The sequence below is a fragment of the Nerophis ophidion genome, linkage group LG28, assembly GCF_033978795.1.
Source record: "Nerophis ophidion isolate RoL-2023_Sa linkage group LG28, RoL_Noph_v1.0, whole genome shotgun sequence".
Lineage (NCBI taxonomy): Eukaryota > Metazoa > Chordata > Actinopteri > Syngnathiformes > Syngnathidae > Nerophis > Nerophis ophidion.
Genome location: NC_084638.1, coordinates 23,461,414 through 23,487,077, shown reverse-complemented (window position 1 = coordinate 23,487,077; position 25,664 = coordinate 23,461,414). Strand labels below are relative to the sequence as shown.

The 25,664-nt window shown below is 40.7% G+C and overlaps 1 protein-coding gene across 4 annotated transcripts in view; it reads left to right on the top strand.

Annotated features, from left to right (window-relative positions):
* Positions 1–25,664, top strand: part of lg28h5orf22 (linkage group 28 C5orf22 homolog) — a 55,461-nt gene that overhangs the window by 9,748 nt on the left and 20,049 nt on the right. For 3 of the 4 annotated variants that reach the window (XM_061891241.1, XM_061891243.1, XM_061891240.1), the window contains exons 3-6: positions 1,857–2,006; positions 2,087–2,217; positions 11,722–11,996; positions 20,671–20,733. In XM_061891241.1, coding sequence (XP_061747225.1) covers positions 1,857–2,006; positions 2,087–2,217; positions 11,722–11,996; positions 20,671–20,733 — 619 coding nt within the window. The remainder of the gene's footprint in view (positions 1–1,856; positions 2,007–2,086; positions 2,218–11,721; positions 11,997–20,670; positions 20,734–25,664) is intronic. The other variant, XM_061891242.1, reaches the window with a different exon arrangement.

The window sequence follows — 25,664 nt, the reverse complement described above, 5'->3', positions numbered from 1 at the left end:
GACAGGTTGTATCGCACATGATATCCTACGCAAGTAAACACGCTGCAGGACTGCTTGTATCGCGCATAATATTGCACACAAGTAAACACACAGCAGGACTGCTTGTATCGCACATGATATCACACGCAAATAAGCACGCTGCGGGACAGGTTGTATCGGACATGATATCCCACGCAAGTAAACACGCTGCAGGACAGGTTTTATAGCTAATTATATTGCACACAAGTAAACACATTGCAGGACTGTACGTATCGCACAATGATATCGCACACATGTAAACACACTGCAGAACTGCTTGTATCGCACATTATATCGCATGCAAGTAAACACGCTGCAGGGCTGCTTGTATCGCGCATAATATTGCACACAAGTAAACACACTGCATGACTGCTTGTATCGCACATGATATCGGACGCAAGTAAACACGCTATGGAACAGGTTGTATTGCACATGATATCGCACGCAAGTAAACACGCTGCAGGGCTGCTTGTATCGCGCTTAATATTGCACATAAGTAAACACGCTGCATGACTGCTTGTATCGCACATGATATCCCACGCAAGTAAACACACTGCAGGACTTCTTGTATCGCGCATAATATTGTACACAAGTAAACACACTGCAGGAATACTTGTATCGCACATGATATCGGACGCAAGTAAACACGCTGTGGGACAGGTTGTATTGCACATGATATCGCACGCAAGTAAACACGTTGCGGGACAGGTTGTATTGCACATGATATCCTACGCAAGTAAACATACTGCAGGACTGCTTGTATCACACATTTTAATGCAAGCCCTTATCATTCTATATTTGTTTTTTGTTGTTGTTGTCAGACCTTTATTTGCTATTTGATGTCGGATCAGGACTCCTCTAATATCTGGATTCCATGGAACTCATACATGAGTTTCTGTATATCCGCAGTGATATAAACCAGTGGTCTTCAAACTTTTTTCAGCAAGTACCACCTCAGAGAACACCATAAAGACCTTAAAGACCAACATTAAAACACAGTAGCGCTGTAGGCCTAAGTATTCATTAAAGACAAGGCAGAGGTTTTATTTAACAAGTATATTTGATATTTTGGGCCACTGTAACGTTACACACAGTTCGAACAGTCACACTGTGTTTGGATATAGGAAACTAAAACGCTGTACTTTAATCGAGTAGGCGTACCACTAGATGGAGCCCCAGATACCACTGTTACAGAATCCCTATGTAATTTATTTGTTTGTTTGTTGTTGTTTTTTGTTTCATTTCCTTTTTCGATGGCAAAAACCACAAAATGTGCAATATTTTTCCCAAATATTTTTTTAAAGTATAATATTTTATGTGAAGTAATTGGAGCCTCAATTAGGTCAATAATTCATAACATCTATTTTAATTCATTATTATTCCCGCCTTTTGCCCGAGTGCAGCTGGGATAGGCTCCAGCACCCCCCGCAACCCCGAGAGGGACAAGCGGTAGAAAATGGATGTATCATTGTTTTTGAGCAATGACAGTATATCTAATATTTTTGACCGTTGTTACATTACACAGTTTTAACAGTGCAGGGTTTCCCCTTAATCGAACCGATGGCCAAATAAGGTTGTTGTTTTTTTGCGTGAAATCATCCATCCATCCATCCGTTTCCTACCGCTTGTCCCTTTTTGGGTCGCTGGAGCCTATCTCCGCTCATCGTGGCACGGGAAATCAAATTAAAGTAATACAATGTGTTGTATTCACCACAAGAAGACACACAAAGTCTGACGCTGTTTTTAACTTTTATTGCCAATCTTATGCAAACGACAGGTTTTATCCATGCACTCAAGTAAAAAAGTGCAGTAATAAGAGTATCCTTCTTTTCCCCTAGTGAGCTGAGTATAGAGAACTGGATTATGCCCATGGTTTATGCGGGCCATGTGTCGGGGGTGGCATGGCTGCATCCTTACTGGGCTCAGCAAATAATGGAAGGGGACCACACGATGACCGTGGGCAAGGATTTATCCACCACCACCATCAGGTACGCCTGAGATCACCTGTGCAGGTTGTTTCCTGGTTCTCTTTGACTGATTTGTTGTCCCCTCCTCCTTCTTCCCACAGAGTGACAAGCAGAGATCATTACTTCCTCAGCGACGGCTTGTATGTTCCGGAGGACCAACTCCAGAACTCCAAACCTCTCCGCTTAAATGTGATCAGAGTCAATCCGGTCCATGGTCAGCAGTCTTCACCAGGTTTGTGTGGCCCCAGGTGACAGCCGGGAGATCGATTAGGACCCCAAGTAACAAGTACAAACTAAAAAACTACAGGTATTATTACTGGGCGTCACCATGGAGACAATCATTTACCACCACATTCATGGCATAGACCAGACGTGTCCAAAGTTGGAGGCCATAATGGTCTAAAAAAATTGTTTGCTATATATATTAGGGATGCACCGAAATGAAAATTTGTGGCCGAAGCCGAATAAAATTTAAAATCTTGGCCGAAGGCCGAATACGGAATAATGAATGCCGTTTTTCACAATTTTTTAAATATTGCATGAATAGCCTAGAATAAATATTTAGACATGTTTTTCAAATAAAGTAATTTTTCATTGAATTTTGACATTTTCTTAATATTCCAGTAGCCTTTGCTTTTCAAAAAAAGCACAAGGTTTTTCATTTATATTAGGCCTTCAAACAAAACATGCATTCCAAAAAAAATAAAGTGCATTAAAGTGGATGGACCCGAAACAAATGAATTATTGTCCTTTTGGCAAAAGTCTGCTTAGCCACAGTAGATAGGCTAATAATGTAAACAGAAGGCTCAAGTAAATCTCAATTAAGTGTGTGCTTGTAACCTCATACACTTATACAGGTAGCCTACACAACAGGCTAATAATGTGAACAGAGGCCCCACTAAATCTCAATAAGTGTATGCTTGTAACCTCATACACTTATACAGGTACACAACATATCCCAACGTCACCGCGTCACTGCACGTTGGTTGATTGCGTCACCGCGTCAAAAAATTGCGTCACACGCCACTATTCGGCCTTGTTTTTAACTCATTCCACCGATGGCCGAATGTGGCTTTTTTTGCCATATTCGGCCGAATATATTCGCTTCCCGATTAATCGGTGCATCCCTAATATATATATATATATGTATATATATACATACATATGTTATACATATATATATGTGTGTATATCATATTTGTATATATAATTGGATATAAAGAGTATGTGAAAGTTGGACATTGTTTACTTCCGTGACAACCTCCTTGTGTTTTGCATTTTTCCCCAACATACCTCGTAATGGATTTACAAACCCAAAACCAATAAAGTTGGCACCTTGTGTAAAAGGTAAATAAAACCAGAATACAACGATTTGCAAATCCTTTTCAACTTATAAACAACTGAATAGACTGCTAAGACAAGATATTTCAAATTCGAACTGGAAAACTTTGTTATTTCTTGCAAATATTAGCTCATTTGGAATTTGATGCCTGCAACATGCTTCCAAAAAGATGGCACAAGTGGCAAAAAATAAAGAGTAAGTGGAGGAATGCTAATCAAACACTTATTTGGAACATCCCACTGGTGAACAGGCTAATTGTGTCATGCCGAGACTAGGATTTTTTTTGCTTCCTCGATGAAGAGATGATGTGGGACGAGTCAGGCATGGATGTGAGTACATATTTTTTTATTAATACACTATAATACAAAAAAAAAAGGCCAAACAAAGGACGCGCTCGGTGGGGGCTAATAATCTATACTAAAACTTCAACAAAAACAGCACAATGGCATGGCTATCTATAAATAAACAAAAGATGCTATCAAAGATATTCAATAAACAAAAAACTTGCACTGAGCCAAAAAATATAAAGATCTTACGTGGTCTAAATGGTTAACAGCGTGGCTAGGCGTGAAGGTTTGTACGCAAAATGCAGGCATGAAGGCATAAGGCAGAGTGCAAAGTACCCAGAACGATGAACAGAAAGCAAGTGACGTAAATAGTGGCCGTGGTAACTAGAAACAGGTGTGAGAGGCTGAGGATCGGGGCGTGACCAGGGGAACCAGGTAAAAACTAATGAGTAGCTATGGTGATCAAGAAAACAAGGAAGTGTAAACGCAAAAAGAGTCCAGAAAACCAAACAAAAACATGATCAAACATAAAACCAGATTAACAGGCATGACAAATCGGGAACAGGTGGGTGCCATGATTGGGTATAAAAACAGCTTCCATGAAATGCTCCGTCATTCACAAACAAGGATGGGGCGAGGGTCACCACTTTGTGAACAAATGCGTGAGCAAATTGTCCAAAAGTTTAAGAACAACATTTCTCAACGAGCCATCGCATGGAATTTAGGGTTTTTCTCCATATACGGTCCGCAATATCATCAAAAGGTTCAGAGAATCTAAAGAAATCACTGAACATAAGCGATGATATTACGGACTTTCGATACCTCAGGCGGTACTGCATCGAAAAGCGACATCGGTGTGTAAAGGATATCACCACATGTGCTCAGGAACACATCAGAAAACGACTGTCAGTAACTACAGTTCATCGCTGCATCTGTACGTGTAATTGGTTACTCTAATATGCAAAAAGAAAGCCATTTATCAACAACACTCAGAAACACTGCCAGCTTCGATGGGCCCGAGCTCATCTAAGATGGACTGATGAAAAGTGTTCTGTGGTCTGACGAGTCTAATTTAGTACATACTAAACTTATCTCTTTCCCCGAATGCAGCTGAGATAGGCTCCAGCATCCCCCGTGACCCTGAAAGGGACAAGCGGTAGGAAATAGATGGATGGATGCTCACAATCATTGATGGCATGTCCATAAGGCTAACTCCTGTATTTTCCGGACTGTTGAACGCACCGGCAAATAAGCCGCGCCCACAAAATTTTGGAAAAAATAAGTTTTTCCCCATATATTATCCACACTAGATTATAAGCCGCAGATATATACGTTGGGAAATGAGTTATTTACACATAAATATTTTGTAAATGTTTATTTACATACCTTAATTGTGTCTGTAGCACGGCAGTAAAACGGGGGATGAAACAAAACGAAAGTAATCGTCATGGACCTACTCTAGGGGTTAGGGTGGGAGAAGAATCGAGTAGCGACATCTCCAGCAAGCTCTAAGAATGCGCGAGGGTCATAAAAGTGTTTTATTTGGGAGAAAAAAACAGACCGGGGCAGTGAAGACAACGCCGCACCCATAAACACTTCGACTCAAACTGTAATTTTGGATAAGAGATGACTAAAATATGAATTTTGCCATTGCAGGTCTCTGAGGTCTCAACCAACCATCTGATCGAAGCAAAAATAAGGGTGTACTTTCACTAGGACAGGGATTTTCAACTTAATTGTTTTAGAAAGGTAAGGAACAGGGAGGTGGGGGGGAGTCTATTTAATTTTTATCAGAGTTGCTAAATCTGATCAAAGATAGTCTCCATGATAGCACTCGAGTGTTTTGAAGAATCACGGGACACCAGTTGAAAAGTCAGAATGATGAAAAAGAGAGGACTTAAGATGGAACCTTGAGGAACACCACAAGTAAAACTAAAGAAGCATGGGAAGCAAACAAGCTACAGTTAGATAAATCACATTACGTAGAATAACTGCTAAAAAGGAGAGGACCTAAAGAGGTGCCTTGAGGAACGTGGGAGTTATGTAAATCACAAGATGTGTTTTATGTTTGCTAGCAAGGTTAAAATGTCACTGTAAGGATCTGCCAATGTGTTTCCGCTTGTCCAAGCTCCTCTATACCACAGTAGCACTCTAGTGTTTTTAGGAATTTGCTGCCAGAATGTTTGTCTCCCAAGTTTTGAACTGAACTCAGGGGCCACCATTTGAAAATCCCAAATGACGCAAAAGAGAAGACCTAAGACGGAACCTTGAGGAACACCACTAGTGTAGCTAAAGACGGTGAACAAATGCCTGAAGCTCCAGTTCCATAAATCACATTTGAAAAAAAAATTCTACAGCTAAAAAGGAAAGGACTTAAAGGGGTGCCTTGAGGAACGCCTAACTTATGTAAATCACACATTTGGACCCCAGTGTTCTGTTTGATAGCCAAGTTAAAATGTCAATGCAAGGATCTGCCAATGCGTTTCCGCTTGTCCAAGCTCCTCTACACAACAGAAGCACTCTAGTGTTTCTAGGAATTTTCTGCCAGAATGTTTGTCTCCCAAGTTTTGAACTGAACTCTGGGGCCACAATTTGAAAAGCCCAAATGATCCAAAAGAGAGGACCTAAGACGGAACCTTGAGGAACACCACTAGTTTAGCTAAAGACGTTGAACAAATGCCTGAAGCTCCAGTTCCATAAATCAAATTACGGAAAAAAAATTCTACAGCTAAAAAGGAGAGGACTTAAAGGGGTGCCTTGAGGAACGCCTAACTTATGTAAATCACACGTTTGGACCCCAGAGTTTTATTTGCGAGACAGGTTAAAATGTCAATGTAAGGATCTGCCAATGGGTTTCCGCTTGTCCAAGCTCCTCTACACAACAGGAGCACGGTAGAGTTTCTAGGAATTTTCTGCCAGAATGTTTGTCTCCCAAGTTTTGAACTGAACTCTGGGGCCACAATTTGAAAAGCCCAAATGATCCAAAAGAGAGGACCTAAGACGGAACCTTGAGGAACACCACTAGTGTAGCTAAAGACGTTGAACAAATGCCTGAAGCTCCAGTTACATAAATCACATTACGGAATAAAAATTCTACAGCTAAAAAGGAGAGGACTTAAAGGGGTGCCTTGAGGAACGCCTAACTTATGTAAATCACACTTTTGGACCCCAGTGTTCTGTTTGCGAACCAGGTTAAAATGTCAATGTAAGGATCTGCCAATGTGTTTCCGCTTGTCCAAGCTCCTCTACACAACAGGAGCACTTTAGTGTTTCAAGAATTTTCTGCCAGAATGTTTGTCTCCCAAGTTCTGAACTAAACTCAGGGGCCACAATTTGAAAAGCCCAAATGTTGCAAAAGAGAGGACCTAAGACGGAACCTTGAGGAACACCACTAGTGTAGCTCAAGAAGTTGATGAAATGACTGCATCTGAAGTAAACAAGCTACAGTTACATAACTCACATTATGAAAAAAAAAATTCTACAGCTAAAAAGGAGAGGACTTAAAGGGGTGCCTTGAGGAACGCCTCAGTTATGTAAAACACACGTTTGGACCCCAGTGTTCTGTTTGCTAGCAAGGTTAAAATGTTAATGCAAGGATGTGCCAATGTGTTTCCGCTTGTCCAAGCTCAGGAGCACTCCCGTGTTTTTAGCAATTTTCTGCCAGAATGTTTTGTCGCCCAAGTTTTGAACTGAACCAGTTGAAAAGCCCAAATTATGAAATAGAGAGGACCTACGTTTCTGCTGCCAAATCAAACTGTCAATAGATGGAATTGATATTGAACGGGTTTCTGAACTTAGATTTTTAGGATGACCCTCTGACATGGAAATCTCATATTGCACATGTACGAAAAAAAATTTCTAAGAGTATTTTTATATTAAAGAAGGTAAAATATGTCATTGGGCACGGGTCGGGAACCTTTTTGGCTGAGAGAGCCATGAAAGCAAAATATTATAAAATGTATTTCCGAGAGAGCCATATAATAATTTTTAACACTGAATACAAATAAATGTGTGCATTTTTAAGTAAGACCAACATTTTAAGAATATGATAGGTATCTTTTTCTTTTTAATAACATTGTTATTCTGAAGCTAATGAATGAAATAGTTATTACCATTAATGCGACTTCTTGAAAAGGAACGGTAGAAAACGGATGGATGGATTAAAATGCATGAGAATGTTTTATATTTTGAAGGTTATTTTTAACACTGTGATTACCAGCGGAATGATTCATTACTTATCGCTGTGTTTTTCAACCACTGTGCCGCGGCACAGTCTGCTGTGTCGTGGGAGAGATTATGTAATTTCACCTAATTGGGTTGATAATATTTTTTGCAAACCTGTAACTGTAATTCAAAAATGTGCTGTTATTGAGTGTCTGTGCTGTCTAGAGCTCGGCAGAGTAAGCTTGTAATACTCTTCCATATCAGTAGGTGGCAGCAGGTAGCTAATTGCTTTTGTAGATGTCGGGAACATGGTATGTCGTGATCACAACATGCGGGAGGCAGCATGTAGGTAAAAAGGTATCCAACACTTAAACTATATATGAACAAAAGGCGAGTGCCGCTAAGAAAAGGCATTGAAGCAAAACAAAACTAAAACTGAACTGGCTGCAAAGTAAACAAAAACAGAATGCTGGACGACAGCAAAGACTTACAGTGTGCGGAGCAGACGGCGTCCACAAAGTACATCCGTACATGGCATGACAATCAACAATGTCCACTCAAAGAAGGAGTGCGTCCGCACAAGTTAAATAGTCTTGATTGTAAAAACAAAGCAAGTGCGATGAATAGCATTCAAGGAGGACATGAAACTGCTACAGGAAAATACCAACAAAAGAAGAAAAGCCACCAAAATAGGAGCACAAGTCACACAGGAAAACACAGAAAAAACTCAAAATAAGTTACGGCTTGACAGTACACCTACATAGAGACAAGAGCTATTGCGAGAACAATTTTTTTTCTGTCAATATCGGCTATTGAGTTTAATTTTTTTTATGTTTTCTGCTGGTGGTGCGACTCAGAATTTTTTCAATGAAAAAAATGTGTTTTGGCTCAAAAAAGGTTGAAAAACACTGACTTATCGTGTTAAGCAATGCCAGCTAAAATTTATCTGAGAGCCAGATGAAGTCATCAAAAGAGCCACATCTGGCTCTAGAGCAGGAGTGCCCATTACGTCGATCGCGAGCTACCAGTCGACCGCGGGGGGTGTGTCAGTCGATCTCGAGCCAGGCTTTAAAAAAAAATAGACCTAAAAATTAGTGATCATCAATCTTCACCAAGACGTCACTTAAATGACATTCACGGTACCGGAGGGTCTTGTGAGATGACGCTGGCTGCTGCAAGATCATTATTATGAAAATATGACCGAGAGGAAGGCGAGAAACACTTTTTATTTCAACAGACTCTCGCGCCGTACCTTCCGTCAAAACTCTAAAGGCCGACTGCACATTTCCTATCTTCACAATAAAAGCCCTGCTTCATGCTGCCTGCGCTAACTAAATACAGAGTCTCGGAAAACTGGCGTGCACAAGCGATCTCTCAGAAAGCTGGCGTGCACATCACTTGTGCACGCCAGCTTTCCGAGACTCTTATTTTGTTAGCGCAGGCAGCATGAAGCAGGGCTTTTATTGTGAAGATAGGAAATGTGCAGTCGGCCTTTAGAGTTTTGACGGAAGGGACGGCGCGAAAGTCTGAAATAAAAAGTGTTTCTCGCCTTCCTCTCAGTCATTTTTTCATAATAATGAACTGGCAGCAGCCAGCGTCATCTCACAAGACCCTCGGGTGCCGTGAATGTCAATCAAGCAAGCTACGGAATTTGCCGCCAATGTTTTTCTTGTAAAGTGTATGGAAGCTGGATGAATTAGATGCCAAAAACCAACCACTTTCATGTGGTATTGTACAGAAATGACAACTTTTTTTCTCGTCCATTTGAAAATGTGGGCGTTATCATCATTACTGTCTGATTCCAATCAATGCAAGTCATCAGAATCAGGTAATACACCAACTTATATTCTTGTCTTTGTGAAAGAAAGACATCTATATGTGTTACACATGCTTGTATTATCATTAAACACATTTAACTTGTTTACAAAAATGTCTCTTTCATAAATAAATAAATATAAATGATATATATAAATGAGGTAGATGCCCTCGAGTTGGTTAATTGAAAAGTAGCTCGCCTGCAGAAAAAGTGTGGGCACCCCTGCTCTAGAGCATAGGTGTCAAACTCTGGCCCGCGGGCCAAATCTGGCCCGCCATGTAATTTCATTTGGCCCTTGAGGCAATATCAAATTAACATTAGAGCTGGCCCGCCGGTGTTATACAGCGGTGCCGCTGTAACACCGCATTCACAGATTTTCCGGGAGACTCTCGAATTTCAGTGCCCCTCCCGAAAATCTCCCGGTGCAACCATTCTCCCGAATTCCACCCGGACAACAATATTGGGGGTGTGCCTTAAAGGCACTGCCTTTAGCGTCCCCTACAACCTGTCTTCAAGTCTGTTTTTCCTCCTCACAAACAGCGTGCCGGCCCAGTTACGTAATATATGTGGCTTCTACACACATGTAAGTAAATGCAAGGCATACTTGATCAACAGCCATACAGGTCACACTGAGGGTGGCCATATAAACAACTTTAACACTGTTACAAATATGCGCCACACTGTGAACCCACACCAAACAAGAATGACCAACACATTTCGGGAGAACATCCGCACCGTAACACAACATAAACACAACAGAACAAATACCCAGAACCCCTTGCAGCACTAACTCTTCCGGACCGCTACAATATACACCCCTTGCCCCCTACCAACAAACCCCGCCCCCCTAACCCCATCCACCTGAGCCCCGACATTAACTGAGCAGTAAAAAGGCCTGAATGGTTGATTTATTCATTATTTTATTTTCAAATGTATTAGCCTCTGGAAAAAGTTAATGTTAATATTTACCTCAGAAGGCTGCAAATACAAAAGAGGCATTCAATTTTTATTTAAATTTGATTTGATATGCCATTTATATTTTTCAATTATTATTATAATTATTTTAAACTCAATTTTGCATGTCACTATAAAGTTATATAAGCCTTGCTTGTTCAATATTCAATGAAAAACTTGTTTGGGTCCCTATTAAAAGATTAATTTGTTCAACCTCGGCCCGCGGCTTTGTTCAGTTTTAAATTTTGGCCCACTCTGTATTTGAGTTTGACACCCTTGCTCTAGAGCAGGGGTAGGGAACCTATTGCTCGCGAGCCAGATATGGCTCTTTTGATGACTGCATCTGGCTCTCGGATAAATCTGAGCTGATACTGCTTAACACAATAAGTAATGAATAATTCCACTTGTAATCACGGTGTTAAAAATAAAGTTAAATATATTTAAAAGCTCATGCATTTGAATCCATCCATCCTTTTTTCTACTGCACCTGTTCAAGAAGTTGCCTTAAGGGTAAGAAATAATTTATTTATTATAGGTTAGTGTAGGGCTAGCCCTCTTGGGGGTTCTTCAAAAAGGCCCAGGTGGACCATTTACACACCTGTCGCTGATTTCGAGGCCGGTCCTGGCAACACCCCACCTCGCTGCAGACCCGCAGGCCACGCCCACTCCTAAATTAGCTTCAGAATAACAACGTTATAACAAAGAATAAGAGACCTATTATACTCTAGAAATGTTGGTCTTACTTAAAAAATGCACACTTTTATTTGTGTTCAGTGTTAAAAATATATTATATGGCTCTTCCGTAAACACATTTTAAAATATTTGGCTTCTTGGCTCTCTCAGCCAAAAAGGTTCCCGACCCCTGCTCTAGAGCCATAGGTTCCCTACCCATGGTTTATACTGTATGACGTTTTGCACTTTTTCTTGTGTTTTTTGATTATTTCATTACATTTGGATGTATTTGTTGGTTTAAATGATATCCATGACTATGTATTATGTCTAAAAGGGGCAGGAAACTATAAGATTTTCTTCATCCCGCTCCTTCTCAGGCATTGTTGTGTGAATTTAAATTGCATAATTGAGGTATTATTGTGTATCGATCAAAATGCACATCAACGAAGGAGATCAATAAAAAAATGAATGAAATAAATGTTCTCCTATTTGTCTTGACAGAAAAGAAATGCGAGGAGGACCCGGAGACGTGTCTCGCCAAGAGACCCAGAAGAGAGGGCTCAAGTCTCGGGGAGGCCGGCTGCTCGAGAAGAGCAGAGGTGCAGGTCAGCCATGACGCCACGAGAAGCCATCGCGGTGGTGGAGATGAAGAAGGATCCACCAGTTACGTCGTGAAGGGGATATCAACATTGCTGAGTCAGACAGAGCCGTACATCCTGGATATCGATTTGGATTTTTTTTCCTGTAAAAATCCATTCAAGGAACTGTACACTCAGGTATGGCGCGCCATGTTTTTATATACTTTCTTAAAAAAATGTGTTGAAGCACATTTTGAGGGGATATTTGCATTGTTTTGACTATTTTACGGGTTCACTTATGCACACGAAAAAGCATTCGACAACTGGGAGACTAGCCAGGATAGAGGGAAAGGCGAATGCAACCGTGTACAGAGACATCCTGGATGAAAACCAATGCGTCCCATTCAACCCAACAGAGCTTGAGAAATACATTGACGGCAAAGTCCGTAGCTTGCTGGGTTCCTGAGGCTCTTATTTTGTTAGCGCAGGCCGAATGGAGCAGAGCTTTTATTGTGAAAACAGGAACTGTCTTCACAATAGGCTTTAAACAGCAGGGAGGAGTGACGCGTGACATATTTCCAGTTGTTTTATTATGCTAAACGTTCTTTTTTGAACAATCTTTTGAACTTGATCATACAAACAACAAAAATTGCTTCCCGCCTTCCTGCCGGTCGTTTTTTTTTCCTTAATACCGAGCTCGCAGCAGCCAAGACCTCGGGATGGCGTGGATGACATATCAAGTGACAAAAGTGACGGCCTTTTTTTTCATGCCTGTATGGCACATGATATCACATGTCATGATATCACTCTCCGCGATCGATTTAATGGGCACTTGTGATCTAAATACTTATGTAGTTTTTTTTTAGTTTTGATACATTAGTTTTGATACATTAGCAATTTTGAGGACAAAAATTAGTTTATTCCATTTTGGATTAAGGCTCTTACATAAAATGTGGAAAAGGTGAAGCGCAGTGAGTAATTTTGGTATTTACTGTACTTCTATAGATATAGAATAGATCGTGTACTGTAGCAGTGATGAATAAAAATGATGTGAACATATTTGTAATTTATTTTTAAAGGCATATTAAATATATGGTAATCTCAAGAAAACGAATAATACATTGATAAATATTTCTGTATTGATTTAAAAATGATTGCATATAAACCAACCCAATCCTTTCCAAGACCTGATTTTAAAATAACATATTGAAGAAAACTGTTCTCAACAGCTTATTTCTTTAATTAAGAAAAAAAAAAGTGTTGTTTTTCAACATAAGTTAAAACAAACCTGGGCAACGCGGCCCAAAGCAGATTTTTACAACAAATTTCTGCATAAAGGAGATAATATATCATATCGTAGGTGTTTATTATACAAACCCCTTTCCATATGAGTTGGGAAATTGTGTTAGATGTAAATATAAACGGGATACAACAATTTGCAAATCCTTTTCGACCCATATTCCATTGAATGCACTACAAAGACAAGATATTTGATGTTCAAACTCATAAACTTTTTTTTTTTTGCAAATAGTAATTAACTTAGAATTTCTTGGCTGCAACACGTGCCAAAGTAGTTGGGAAAGGGCATGTTCACCACTGTGTTACATTACATTTTCTTTTAACAACACTCAATAAACGTTTGGGAACTGAAGAAACTTATTGTTGAAGCTTTGAAAGTGGAATTCTTTACCATTCTTGCTTGATGTACAGCTTAAGTTGTTCAACAGTCCGGGGTCTTCTTGTCGTATTTTTACGCTTCATAATGCGCCACACATTTTCAATGGGAGACATGTCTGGACTGCAGGCGGGCCAGGAAAGTACCCGCATTTTTTTTATTACTAAGCCACGCTGCTGAAATAAGCAGGGGCGTCCATGATAACGTTGCTTGGATGAAAACATATGTTGCTCCAAAACCTGTATGGACCCATGCCTTGGGCACTAATGCACCCCCATACCATCACAGATGCTGGCTTTTGAACTTTGCGCCTATAACAATCCGGATGGTTATTTTCGTCTTGGTTCGAGAGGACACCACGTCCACAGTTTCCAAATATAATTTGAAATGTGGACTCGTCAGACCACGGAACAATCTTCCACTTAGCATCACTCCATCTTAGATGAGCTCGGGCCCAGAGAAGCCGGCGGCGTTCGCCGGTGTTGTTGATAAATGGCTTTCGCTTTGCATAGTAGAGTTTTAACTTGCTTTTACAGATGTAGCGACCAACTCTAGTTACTGACAGTGGTTTCCTGAAGTGTTCCTGAGTCCATGTGGTGATATCCTTTACACACTGATGTTGGTTTTTGATGCAGTACCGTTTATAGTTAATATTGTAAATCTCATGTAAAAGAGGAGCGGTGTTCATACGTTATTAATATTCAGTGTTTTATTGTTCATAGATAATATTGTAAATCCCCTGTAAAAAAGGTGCGACGGTGATATGTTGTTAATATTCAGTGTTTTATTGTTCAAAGCGGAGCGATGGTCATATGTTGTTAATATTCAGTGTTTTATTGTTCAAAGTTAATATTGTTCGTCCCACAAAAAAGAGGAGCGATGTTCATATGTTGTTAATCAGAGTTTTATTGTTCATAGTTATTATTGTCAATCCTACGTAAAAGAGGCGCGACGTCCAAATGTTGTTAATATTCCGTGTTTTATTGTTAATAGTTAATATTGTTAATCCCACGTAAAAGAGGAGCAACATTAATTTTTGGTTAACATTCAGTGTTTTATTGTTGTTCATAGTTGGAATTGTAAATCCAACATACAAGAGGAGTGATGTTCATATGTTGTTAATATTCAGTGTTTTATTTTTCATAGCTGATATTGTAAATCCCATGAAAAGAGGAGCGATGTTCATATGTTGTTAATATTCAGTGTTAGTGTTTTATTGTTCATAGCTCATATTGTAAATCCCATGTAAAAGAGGAGCGATGTTCATATGTTGTTAATATTCAGTGTTTTTTTGTTCAGAGTTGATATTGTAAATCCCACGTAAAAGAGGAGCGATGTTCAAATGTTGTTAATATTCAGTGTTTTATTGTTAATAGTTAATATTCTAAATCCCATGTAAAAGAAGAGCGATGTTAATATGTTGTTAATATTTCGTATGTTATTGTTCATAGTTGATCTTGTAAATCCCACATAAAAGAGGAGCCATGTTTATATGTTGTTAATAGTCAGTGTTTTATTGTTCATAGTTCATATTGTTAGTCCCACATAAAAGAGGAGCGATGTTCATATGTTAATATTCAGTCTTTTATTGTTCATAGTTGATATTGTAAATCCCACATAAAAGAGTGATGTTCATATGTTGTTAATATTCAGTGTTTAATTGTTCATAGCTGATATTGTAAATCCCATGAAAAGAGGAGCGATGGTCATACGTTGTTAATATTCAGTGTTAGTGTTTTATTGTTCATAGTTAATATTGTAAATCCCACGTAAAAGAGGAGCGATGTTCATATGTTGTTAATATTCAGTGTTTTTTTGTTCAGAGTTGATATTGTAAATCCCATGTAAAAGAGGAGTGACATTCGTGTGTTGTTAATAATCAGTGTTTTATTTTTAGTTAATATCCTAAATTCCACGTAAAAGAGGAGCGACGTTCATATGTTTTTAATATTCAATGTTTTATTGTTCAAAGTTAATGTTGTAAATCCCACATAAAAGAGGAGCAATGTTCTTAAGTTGTTAATATTCAGTGTTTTATTGTTCATAGTTAATATTGTAAATCCCACATAGAAGAGGAGCCATGTTTATATGTTGTTAATACTCAGTTTTTTATTGTTCATAAATGATATTGTTAGTCCCACATAAAAGAGGAGCGATGTTCATATGTTGTTTATCAGTGTTTTATTGTTCATAGTTAATGTTGTAAATCCCACGTAAAAGAGGAGCAACATTCATATGTTAACATTCAGTGTTTTATTGTTCATAGCTGATATTGTAAATCCCATGAAAAGAGGAGCGATGTTCATACGTTGTTAATATTCTTTTTTTTTTTGTTCAGAGTTGGTATTGTAAATCCCACGTAAAAGAGGAGAGATGTTCATATGTTGTTAATAATCAGTGTTTTATTGTTAATAGTTAATATTCTAAATCCCACGTAAAAGAGGAGTGACGTTCATATGTTGTTAATATTCAGTGTTTTATTGGTCATAGTTAATATTGTAAATCCCACGTAAAAGAAGAGCGATGTTAATATGTTGTTAATATTTAGTGTTATTGTTCATAGTTGATATTGTAAATCCCACGTAAAAGAAGAGCGATGTTCATATGTTGTTTATCAGTGTTTTATTGTGCATAGTTAATGCTGTAAATCCCACGTAAAAGAGGAGCAACATTCATATGTTGTTAATATTCAGTGTTTTATTGTTCATAGTTGATATTGTAAATCCCACATAAAAGAGTGATGTTCATATGTTGTTAATATTCAGTGTTTAATTGTTCATAGCTGATATTGTAAACCCCATGAAAAGAGGAGCGATGTTCATATGTTGTTAATATTCAGTGTTAGTGTTTTATTGTTCATATTGTTAGTCCCACATAAAAGAGGAGCGATGTTCATATGTTGTTAATATTCAGTGTTTTTTTGTTCAGAGCTGATATTGTAAATCCCACGTAAAAGAGGAGCAATGTTCATATGTTGTTAATATTCAGTGTTTTTTTTGTTCAGAGCTGATATTGTAAATCCCACGTAAAAGAGTGATGTTCATATGTTGTTAATAATCAGTGTTTTATTGTTAATAGTTAATATTCTAAATCCCACGTAAAAGAGGAGCGATGTTCATGTTGTTAATATTCAGTGTTTTTTTGTTCATAGTTAATATTGTAAATCCCACATAAAAGAAAAGCGATGTTAATATGTTGTTAATATTTAGTGTATTATTGTTCATAGTTGATATTGTAAATCCCACATAAAAGAGGAGCCATGTTTATATGTTGTTAATAGTCAGTGTTTTATTGTTCATAGTTCATATTGTTAGTCCCACATAAAATAGGAGCGATGTTCATATGTTGTTTATCAGTGTTTTATTGTTCATAGTTAATGTTGTAAATCCCACGTAAAAGAGGAGCAACATTCATATGTTGTTAATATTCAGTCTTTTATTGTTCATAGTTGATATTGTAAATCCCACATAAAAGAGTGATGTTCATTTGTCGTTAACATTCAGTGTTTTATTGTTCATAGTTAATATTGTAAATCCCATGAAAAGAGGAGCGATGTTCATATGTTGTTAATATTCAGTGTTTTTTTTGTTCAGAGTTGATATTGCAAATCCCATGTAAAAGAGGAGTGATGTTCATATGTTGTTAATAATCAGTGTTTTATTGTTAATATTGTTAATCCCACGTAAAAGAGGAGCGATGTTCATATGTTGTTAATATTCAGTGTCAGTGTTTTATCGTTAATAGTTAATATTCTAAATCCCATGTAAAAGAAGAGCGATGTTCATATGTTGTTAATATTCAGTGTTTTTTTTGTTCATAGTTGATATTGTAAATCCCACATAAAAGAGTGATGTTCATATGTTGTTAATATTTAGTGTTTTTTTGTTCATAGTTGATATTGTAAATCCCATGTAAAAGAGGAGTGACGTTCATGTGTTGTTAATAATCAGTGTTTTATTGTTAATAGTTAATATTCTAAATCCCATGTAAAAGAGGAGCGACGTTCATATGTTGTTAATATTCAGTATTTTATTGTTCATAGTTAATATTGTAAATCCCACACTAAAGAGGAGCGATGTTCATATGTTGTTAATATTCAGTGTTTTTTTTGTTCATAGTTGATATTGTAAATCCCACATAAAAGAGTGATGTTCATATGTTGTTAATATTTAGTGTTTTTTTGTTCATAGTTGATATTGTAAATCCCATGTAAAAGAGGAGTGACGTTCATGTGTTGTTAATAATCAGTGTTTTATTGTTAATAGTTAATATTGTTAATCCCACGTAAAAGAGGAGCAACATCCATATGTTGTAAATATTCAGTGTTTTATTGTTAATAGTTAATATTCTAAATCCCATGTAAAAGAGGAGCGACGTCCATATGTTGTTAATATTCAGTGTTTTATTGTTCATAGTTAATATTGTAAATCCCACTTTCTTTATTTTCACATACATTTTGGGTGTCCCATTCATTTTTTCATCCTAGCCTCTGGTGAGGGCGGTCGCATTCTCCGTTCCCTCCTTCCCTGCTTGCTCTCTTTGTCTTTGTCCTTGTCTGAACTTTTTAAAAAGCCTCTTTCTTTGCGCTGTCATCTAATCCAAATTTCAATATGAATATGATCAGCTTGACTCCTCACGCAATTCAATCAATCAATCAATCAATCAATGTTTACTTATATAGCCCTAAATCACTAGTGTCTCAAAGGGTTGCACAAACCACTACGACATCCTCGGTAGGCCCACATAAGGGCAAGGAAAACTCACACCCAGTGGGACGTCGGTGACAATGATGACTATGAGAACCTTGGAGAGGAGGAAAGCAATGGATGTCGAGCGGGTCTAACATGATACTGTGAAAGTTCAATCCATAATGGATCCAACACAGTCGCGAGAGTCTAGTCCAAAGCGGATCCAACACAGCAGCGAGAGTCCCGTTCACAGTGGAGCCAGCAGGAAACCATCCCAAGCGGAGGCGGATCAGCAGCGCAGAGATGTCCCCAGCCGATACACAGGCGAGCAGTACATGGCCACCGGATCGGACCGAACCCCCTCCACAGGGGAGAGTGGGACATAGGAGAAAAAGAAAAGAAACGGCAGATCAACTGGTCTAAAAAGGGAGTCTATTTAAAGGCTAGAGTATACAAGTGAGTTTTAAGGTGAGACTTAAATGCTTCTACTGAGGTGGCATCTCAAACTTTTACCGGGAGGGCATTCCAGAGTACTGGAGCCTGAAATGAAAAAGCTCTATAGCCCGCAGACTTTTTTTTGGCTTTGGGAATCACTAATAAGCCGGAGTCCTTTGAACGCAGATTTCTTGCCGGGACATATGGTACAATACAATCGGCAAGATAGGATGGAGCTAGACCGTGTAGTATTTTATACGTAAGTAGTAAAACCTTAAAGTCACATCTTAAGTGCACAGGAAGCCAGTGCAGGTGAGCCAGTACAGGCGTAATGTGATCAAACTTTCTTGTTCTTGTCAAAAGTCTAGCAGCCGCATTTTGTACAAACTGTAATCTTTTAATGCTAGACATGGGGAGACCCGAAAATAGTATGTTACAGTAATCGAGACGAGACGTAACTGACACAGTCTTTTCGACAAGAAAAAGAGGGTTACGTGCGGGACTCCTGGAACTCATGGAGGATCATGTGCCTCTCAGCTCTTTCAATCGAGAACGTGGAAGACATCTACCTATTTGGAGCTGTGATCACGGGGCACTTGCTGATTGGGCTGGGCATTGCTCTCGTGTATCGACAAATTCGGAAGATGATTGCAGCCACTCAAGGAGCCCAATGGCTGTTCAATACAATAGAAGGATTGGGTCGGGCTGTGGGAACACAGACCTGGGCGATTTCTGAGTTGAATCGCAAAATGGATCTCATCTTGGAAAAGTTTGCAGAGAAGGAATAATTAATTGGAACTGGAAGAGATCCAGCATGGACAACTGAGGAGATAAGTCGATATTTTGTCTTCTCGAAGGAAAACAACTTTTTATTTACGATTTGCACTCCCTGAATGGCCTTGGCATGGAACAGGCTGTTCTGAAGGAAATCTCCCGAAGACGCCTCAAAGATAGACGCTTTTGACTTTCCTTTTTGTCAACATCTGTAGCCGAACACATGACTCTTTAGTCAACGCCTTCACCAATGCTTATCTCCTCTGGGGCTGTGGATGGCTGAGCGGCGCTACAGAGCGAACAGCGGGCCTTCGCAAACCCTCCCCTCCCTCTGTTGCAAGTTGGTGTGATATATGTATATTCAATGTGTGCCATGCATGGAGGTTTTTTCTCACTCCGAACTGGGCCCCCTTAGAAGCCCAGTCTGGATTGTATTTTCTTACTCATCCTTCCCCAGCGTTTACCTTTTTCCCATCTTTTACGCCGGGGCGCCTTATGGCGACCTATCAGCGTTCTTCTTCTGTAACCCTGTACACTGTTTGTTTGTCTAATCTTGAACAGGATTGTGCTGAAAACAAAGTTTCGTTGTGCTTATGCAATGACAATAAAGACCTACCTACCTAAAAAACTCTAAAATTACATTCCTTTTTTTAGAGGGTCTGTCATAGCGTTATTAGAACTCTATCGGACATTGTGATTTTTGGTATTAGTGTTCTTTAAAAAAAGGGACCCAAACACACATACTGTTCGGCAGATTTTTACAGCTAAATGTGTACATATAATTTATAAACACATACACTTTGGCACACCCAGATACATTTTCTTCTCTCAATGTGGCCCCCGAGTCAAAATATTTGCCCAGCTCTGAGTTAAACCATATTTAAGTCATTCCTTTTTTATTAGTCATTATGAGGACCGTAACAATTACCAGTTGTCATGAAAGGTCTCGGTAAAACTCATGACAGTTGAATATATTTTGTAAAACTGTGATTAAGGCTGCCCATTTCTCAGAGAAGCAAGCTAGCGTGCTAATCGCCAGCTAGCTGAAATGCTAACAGGAGTTACCAGGGTTACAAATCTAAACTTTTGGTAAAAACACACTAACCGTCTGAGCAGTTAGAGGCCGGGGTCTCTTAGCGCAGAGTTGTCCGTGTGAAGATCCATACACAACGTGTCTACAACAGGAAGTGAACCCGCATGACGTCTAATATTTCCTGGCATTGAAACTGTACTGTGTGCAAGGTCGTGAAAGGTCGACAAAGTAAATTGACATTCTTTCTCTCTGACACTCCCAACGTAGGAAGAATACGTCATCCTTCAGGAACTCTATAGCTTCAGAGGACCCGGTGCTAATGCTAACGAGGTAATCCTTTTTATAACTTGAAAAGTCTGTGTATGCTAGCTGCTCCTAAACTACTAATCACCTCCATTACGGCAAACAAACTGCATTTTTTAGTATTATCACTGAAGGACGAGGCTAAACATGTTACACGCAGAGTGAGCAGGGCATGCTAATAGCTAAGCTAACTGCTAGGCTAAATTTAAACAACATCATAAAATTAATGCTAAGTGAAGCTTATGGACAGAATTTCTAGGCGCAGTCAAGGCGTTGAGGGGTTCCGGTTTGGTGACCGCAGGATTAGGTCTCTGCTTTTTGCAGATGATGTGGTCCTGATGGATTCATCTGGCCGGTATCTTCAGGTCTCACTGGATCGGTTCGCAGCCGAGTGTGAAGCGACCGGAATGAGAATCAGCACCTCCAAGTCCGAGTCCATGGTTCTCGCCCGGAAAAGGGTGGAGTGCCATCTCCGGGTTGGGGAGGAGACCCTGCCCCAAGTGGAGGAGTTCAAGTACCTAGGAGTCTTGTTCACGAGTGGGGGAAGAGTGGATCGTGAGATCGACAGGCGGATCGGTGCGGCGTCTTCAGTAATGCGGACGTTGTACCGATCCGTTGTGGTGAAGAAGGAGCTGAGCCGGAAGGCAAAGCTCTCAATTTACCGGTCGATCTACGTTCCCATCCTCACCTATGGTCATGAGCTTTGGGTCATGACCGAAAGGATAAGATCACGGGTACAAGCGGCCCAAATGAGTTTCCTCCGCCGTGTGGCGGGGCTCTCCCTTAGAGATAGGGTGAGAAGCTCTGCCATCCGGGAGGAACTCAAAGTAAAGCCGCTGCTCCTTCACATCGAGAGGAGCCAGATGAGGTGGTTCGGGCATCTGGTCAGGATGCCACCCGAACGCCTCCCTAGGGAGGTGTTTAGGGCACGTCCAACCTGTAGGAGGCCACGGGGAAGACCCAGGACACGTTGGGAAGACTATGTCTCCCGGCTGGCCTGGGAACGCCTCGGGATCCCCCGGGAAGAGCTAGACGAAGTGGCTGGGGAGACCGAAGTCTGGGTTTCCCTGCTTAGGCTGTTGCCCCCGCGACCCGACCTCGGATAAGCGGAAGAAGATGGATGGATGGATGGATGAAGCTTGAGAAGACTTAGACTTAAACTTAGACAAACTTTATTTCCAGACTATTCGGCCCTCTGGTTTATAAGCCGCACCTTCTAAATTAAAAAAAAATTTTTTTTAAATGTGATTAACACATTTTTCATATAATTACTGAATACGATCAAAATCCAAAGTAAGATGGAGTTAATATTTAAATGATTCCCGGTCCCCACTCTAGTGGAAAAGTTGGGACTTGAGTATGGCGTCACATTAGTGCCAAAAATCCAAGCGCATAAAAACTGTTATCGCGCGCTGTTTCTCCACTTTGCGCGCGCGCGAGACACCCTTTTGCGCGCGTGTGGTGCCTTAGTGCGCGCGCGATTCGCTTTTTTGCGCACGCGCGGTACCTATATGTGCGCGCTCTGTCTCGGTCTGGCATCTCTCCTCGCGCTCTCATGTTTGTTTTGGCGCTTTGGGGGCGGGAATGGTTAGACAGCCCCTTCTTTCTGATTGGCTCTGACCGCTGTCAGTCAATGGCAACGTGGCGGCCATCTTACCTCAGGCAGCTGGCCAAGCCCAGTACATAGTTGTCAAGGAACATGTACTATTTAAATAACCATAACTTGCTCAATTTTCAACTCATTTCCAAACGGTTTGATTTGTTATAAATGTCAGGTTTTCATGGGGCTATCATGGCTGAACAAGTAAGTCTTACACTATTATCTCTCAGATTTAATTTGCCTAATGTATGGAGCTAGCTTTTTTTGTTGTTTTTTTTAAATACATATTTTTAACTCTGCCATCTGTACTGATCTGGGCTGATATCTAATTCTCCATAGTTTGAGTTGTTTGCAGAAGCGTAAATACTTTGTATAGTAATATTAAAACCATATTATTTAATTGTAGTGATGACCTGTCATTCATTATTCTACTAAAATAGTAATTGCTATCATAACATCAATAATTAGGCCCATATGCTAGTCTTGTGGTCCTGATATGAAGTACGCATAGATAAGTGGGTTCAGGTAGACTCTGGTGTAAACTTAAAGTAGATAGAGGAAAGAAAATTAATAGTCCCCCATTGTGGCATACATACTGGTTGACAAGACTCTGCAGCATCGCGTGGACATCGGGGGCGGTACCTCTGGATTGGCAGACCGGGGTGGTGGTCCCTCTCTTTAAGAAGGGGGATCGGAGGGTGTGTTCCAACTATCGTGGGATCACACTCCTCAGCCTTCCCGGTAAGGTTTATTCAGGTGTACTGGAGAGGAGGCTACGCCGGATAGTCCAACCTCGGATTCAGGAGGAACAGTGTGGTTTTCGTCCTGGTCGTGGAACTGTGGACCAGCTCTATACTCTCGGCAGGGTTCTTGAGGGTGCATGGGAGTTTGCCCAACCAGTCTACATGTGCTTTGTGGACTTGGAGAAGGCATTCGACCGTGTCCCTCGGGAAGTCCTGTGGGGAGTGCTCAGAGAGTATGGAGTACCAGACTGTCTTATTGTGGCGGTCCGCTCCCTGTATGATCAGTGCCAGAGCTTGGTCCGCATTGCCGGCAGTAAGTCGGACACGTTTCCAGTGAGGGTTGGACTCCGCCAAGGCTGTCCTTTGTCACCGATTCTGTTCATAACTTTTATGGACAGAATTTCTAGGCGCAGCCAAGGCGTTGAGGGGATCCGGTTTGGTGGCCATGGGATTAGGTCTCTGCTTTTTGCAGATGATGTAGTCCTGATGGTTTCATCTGGCCGGGATCTTCAGCTCTCACTGGATCGGTTCGCAGCCCAGTGTGAAGCGACCGGAATGAGAATCAGCCCCTCCAATTCCGATTCCATGGTTCTCGCCCGGAAAAGGGTGGAGTGCCATCACCGGGTTGGGGAGGAGACCCTGCCCCAAGTGGAGGAGTTCAAGTACCTAGGAGTCTTGTTCACGAGTGAGGGAAGAGTGGATCGTGAGATCGACCGGCGGATCGGTGCGGCGTCTTCAGTAATGCGGACGTTGTATCGATCCGTTGTGGTGAAGAAGGAGCTGAGCCGGAAGGCAAAGCTCTCAATTTACCGGTCGATCTACGTTCCCATCCTCACCTATGGTCATGAGCTTTGGGTCATGACCGAAAGGATAAGATCACGGGTACAAGCGGCCGAAATGAGTTTCCTCCGCCGTGTGGCGGGGCTCTCCCTTAGAGATAGGGTGAGAAGCTCTGCCATCCGGGAGGAACTCAAAGTAAAGCTGCTGCTCCTCCACATCGAGAGGAGCCAGATGAGGTGGTTCGGGCATCTGGTCAGGATGCCACCCGAACGCCTCCCTAGGGAGGTGTTTAGGGCATGTCCAGCTGGTAGGAGGCCACGGGGAAGACCCAGGACACGTTGGGAAGACTATGTCTCCCGGCTGGCCTGGGAACGCCTTGGGATCCTCCGGGAAGAACTAGACGAAGTGGCTGGAGATAGGGAAGTCTGGGCTTCCCTGCTTAGGCTACTGCCCCCGCGACCCGACCTCGGATAAGCGGAAGATGATGGATGGATGTGGCATACATTCAATATTTACATATACAAATATTAGATAAATACAAATATTTTTTAAAACAGAAAAGAGAGGAAAGAAAACATATTTGAAAATATAGTTTCCATCATTGACTGACATCTGTGGACTGGTTGTATGTGTATGAAAATAGAGATATCTTAAAACTTCATTAACTAATTGATGTTCTCTCAACAGATGAGACATTACCTACTTCAAAGACTTTTAGATAAAATTCAATTGGCATTTTCCACAACTCCACAAAATTTGGACTTTTGAGAATTTGTTTGTCGACAAGAGCTGTATTATTTTGATACATATTGGCCATGACCCGCCCTGCTATACTTCTGGTTGGCCCTCAGCTATTTTTGCCTGACCAATCAGAAAGAAGGGGCTGTGTGAGAATAACCGCCCACAAAGTGCCAAAATGAAGACGGTGGGCGCGCACATAGGCACCGCGCGCATGCAAAAAAGGCGCCGCACTCACGCACGAAGTGGAGAATCAGCGCGCGATAACAGTTTTTATGCGCTTGGATTTTTGGCACTAATGTGACGCCATACTCAAGGCCAAAAAGGTTAAGAGCCCCTGTCTATTTCGTAAATGAGGATAAGGAACTAATTCAAATGTTCTGTTTGAATGGTTAAAATGTACATTTTCTTCCTTTGGCTCATTTTTTTCTATATTTGCCTTCTACATAATCTGATAATGCGAAAGGGACAAGCAGTAGAAAATGGATGGATGGATGGATAAGAAATTAATTAATTATTGAGAACCAAAGAGATGAAGCGGTAGGAAATGGATGGCTGGATGGAACTGTTATTAGGTATTACACTATTTTGGCTTCACGGTGGAAGAGGGGTTAGTTCGTCTGCCTCACAATACGAAGGTCCTGCAGTCTTGGGTTCAATCCCTGGCTCGGGATCTTTCTGTGTGGAGTTTGCATGTTCTCCCCGTGAATGTGTGGGTTCCCTCTGGGTACTCCGGCTTCCTCCCACTTCCAAAGACATGCACCTGGGGATAGGTTGATTGGCAACACTAAATTGGCCCTAGTGTGTGAATGTGAGTGTGAATGTTGTCTGTCTATCTGTGTTGGCCCTGAAATGAGGTGGCGAATTGTCCAAGGTGTACCCCGCCTTCCGCCCGATTGTAGCTGAGATAGGCGCCAGCGCCTCCCGCGACCCCAAAAGGGAATAAGCGGTAGAAAATGGATGGATGGACTATTTTGCTTTGTTTCCTAGAGGTTCTTAACCCTTTTGACCTTGGGGCCCAACTTTTCCTCTATAGACTCTCATGTTAACACCATTTTACTTTTAATTTGAATGGTATTCAATAATTATATCTAACC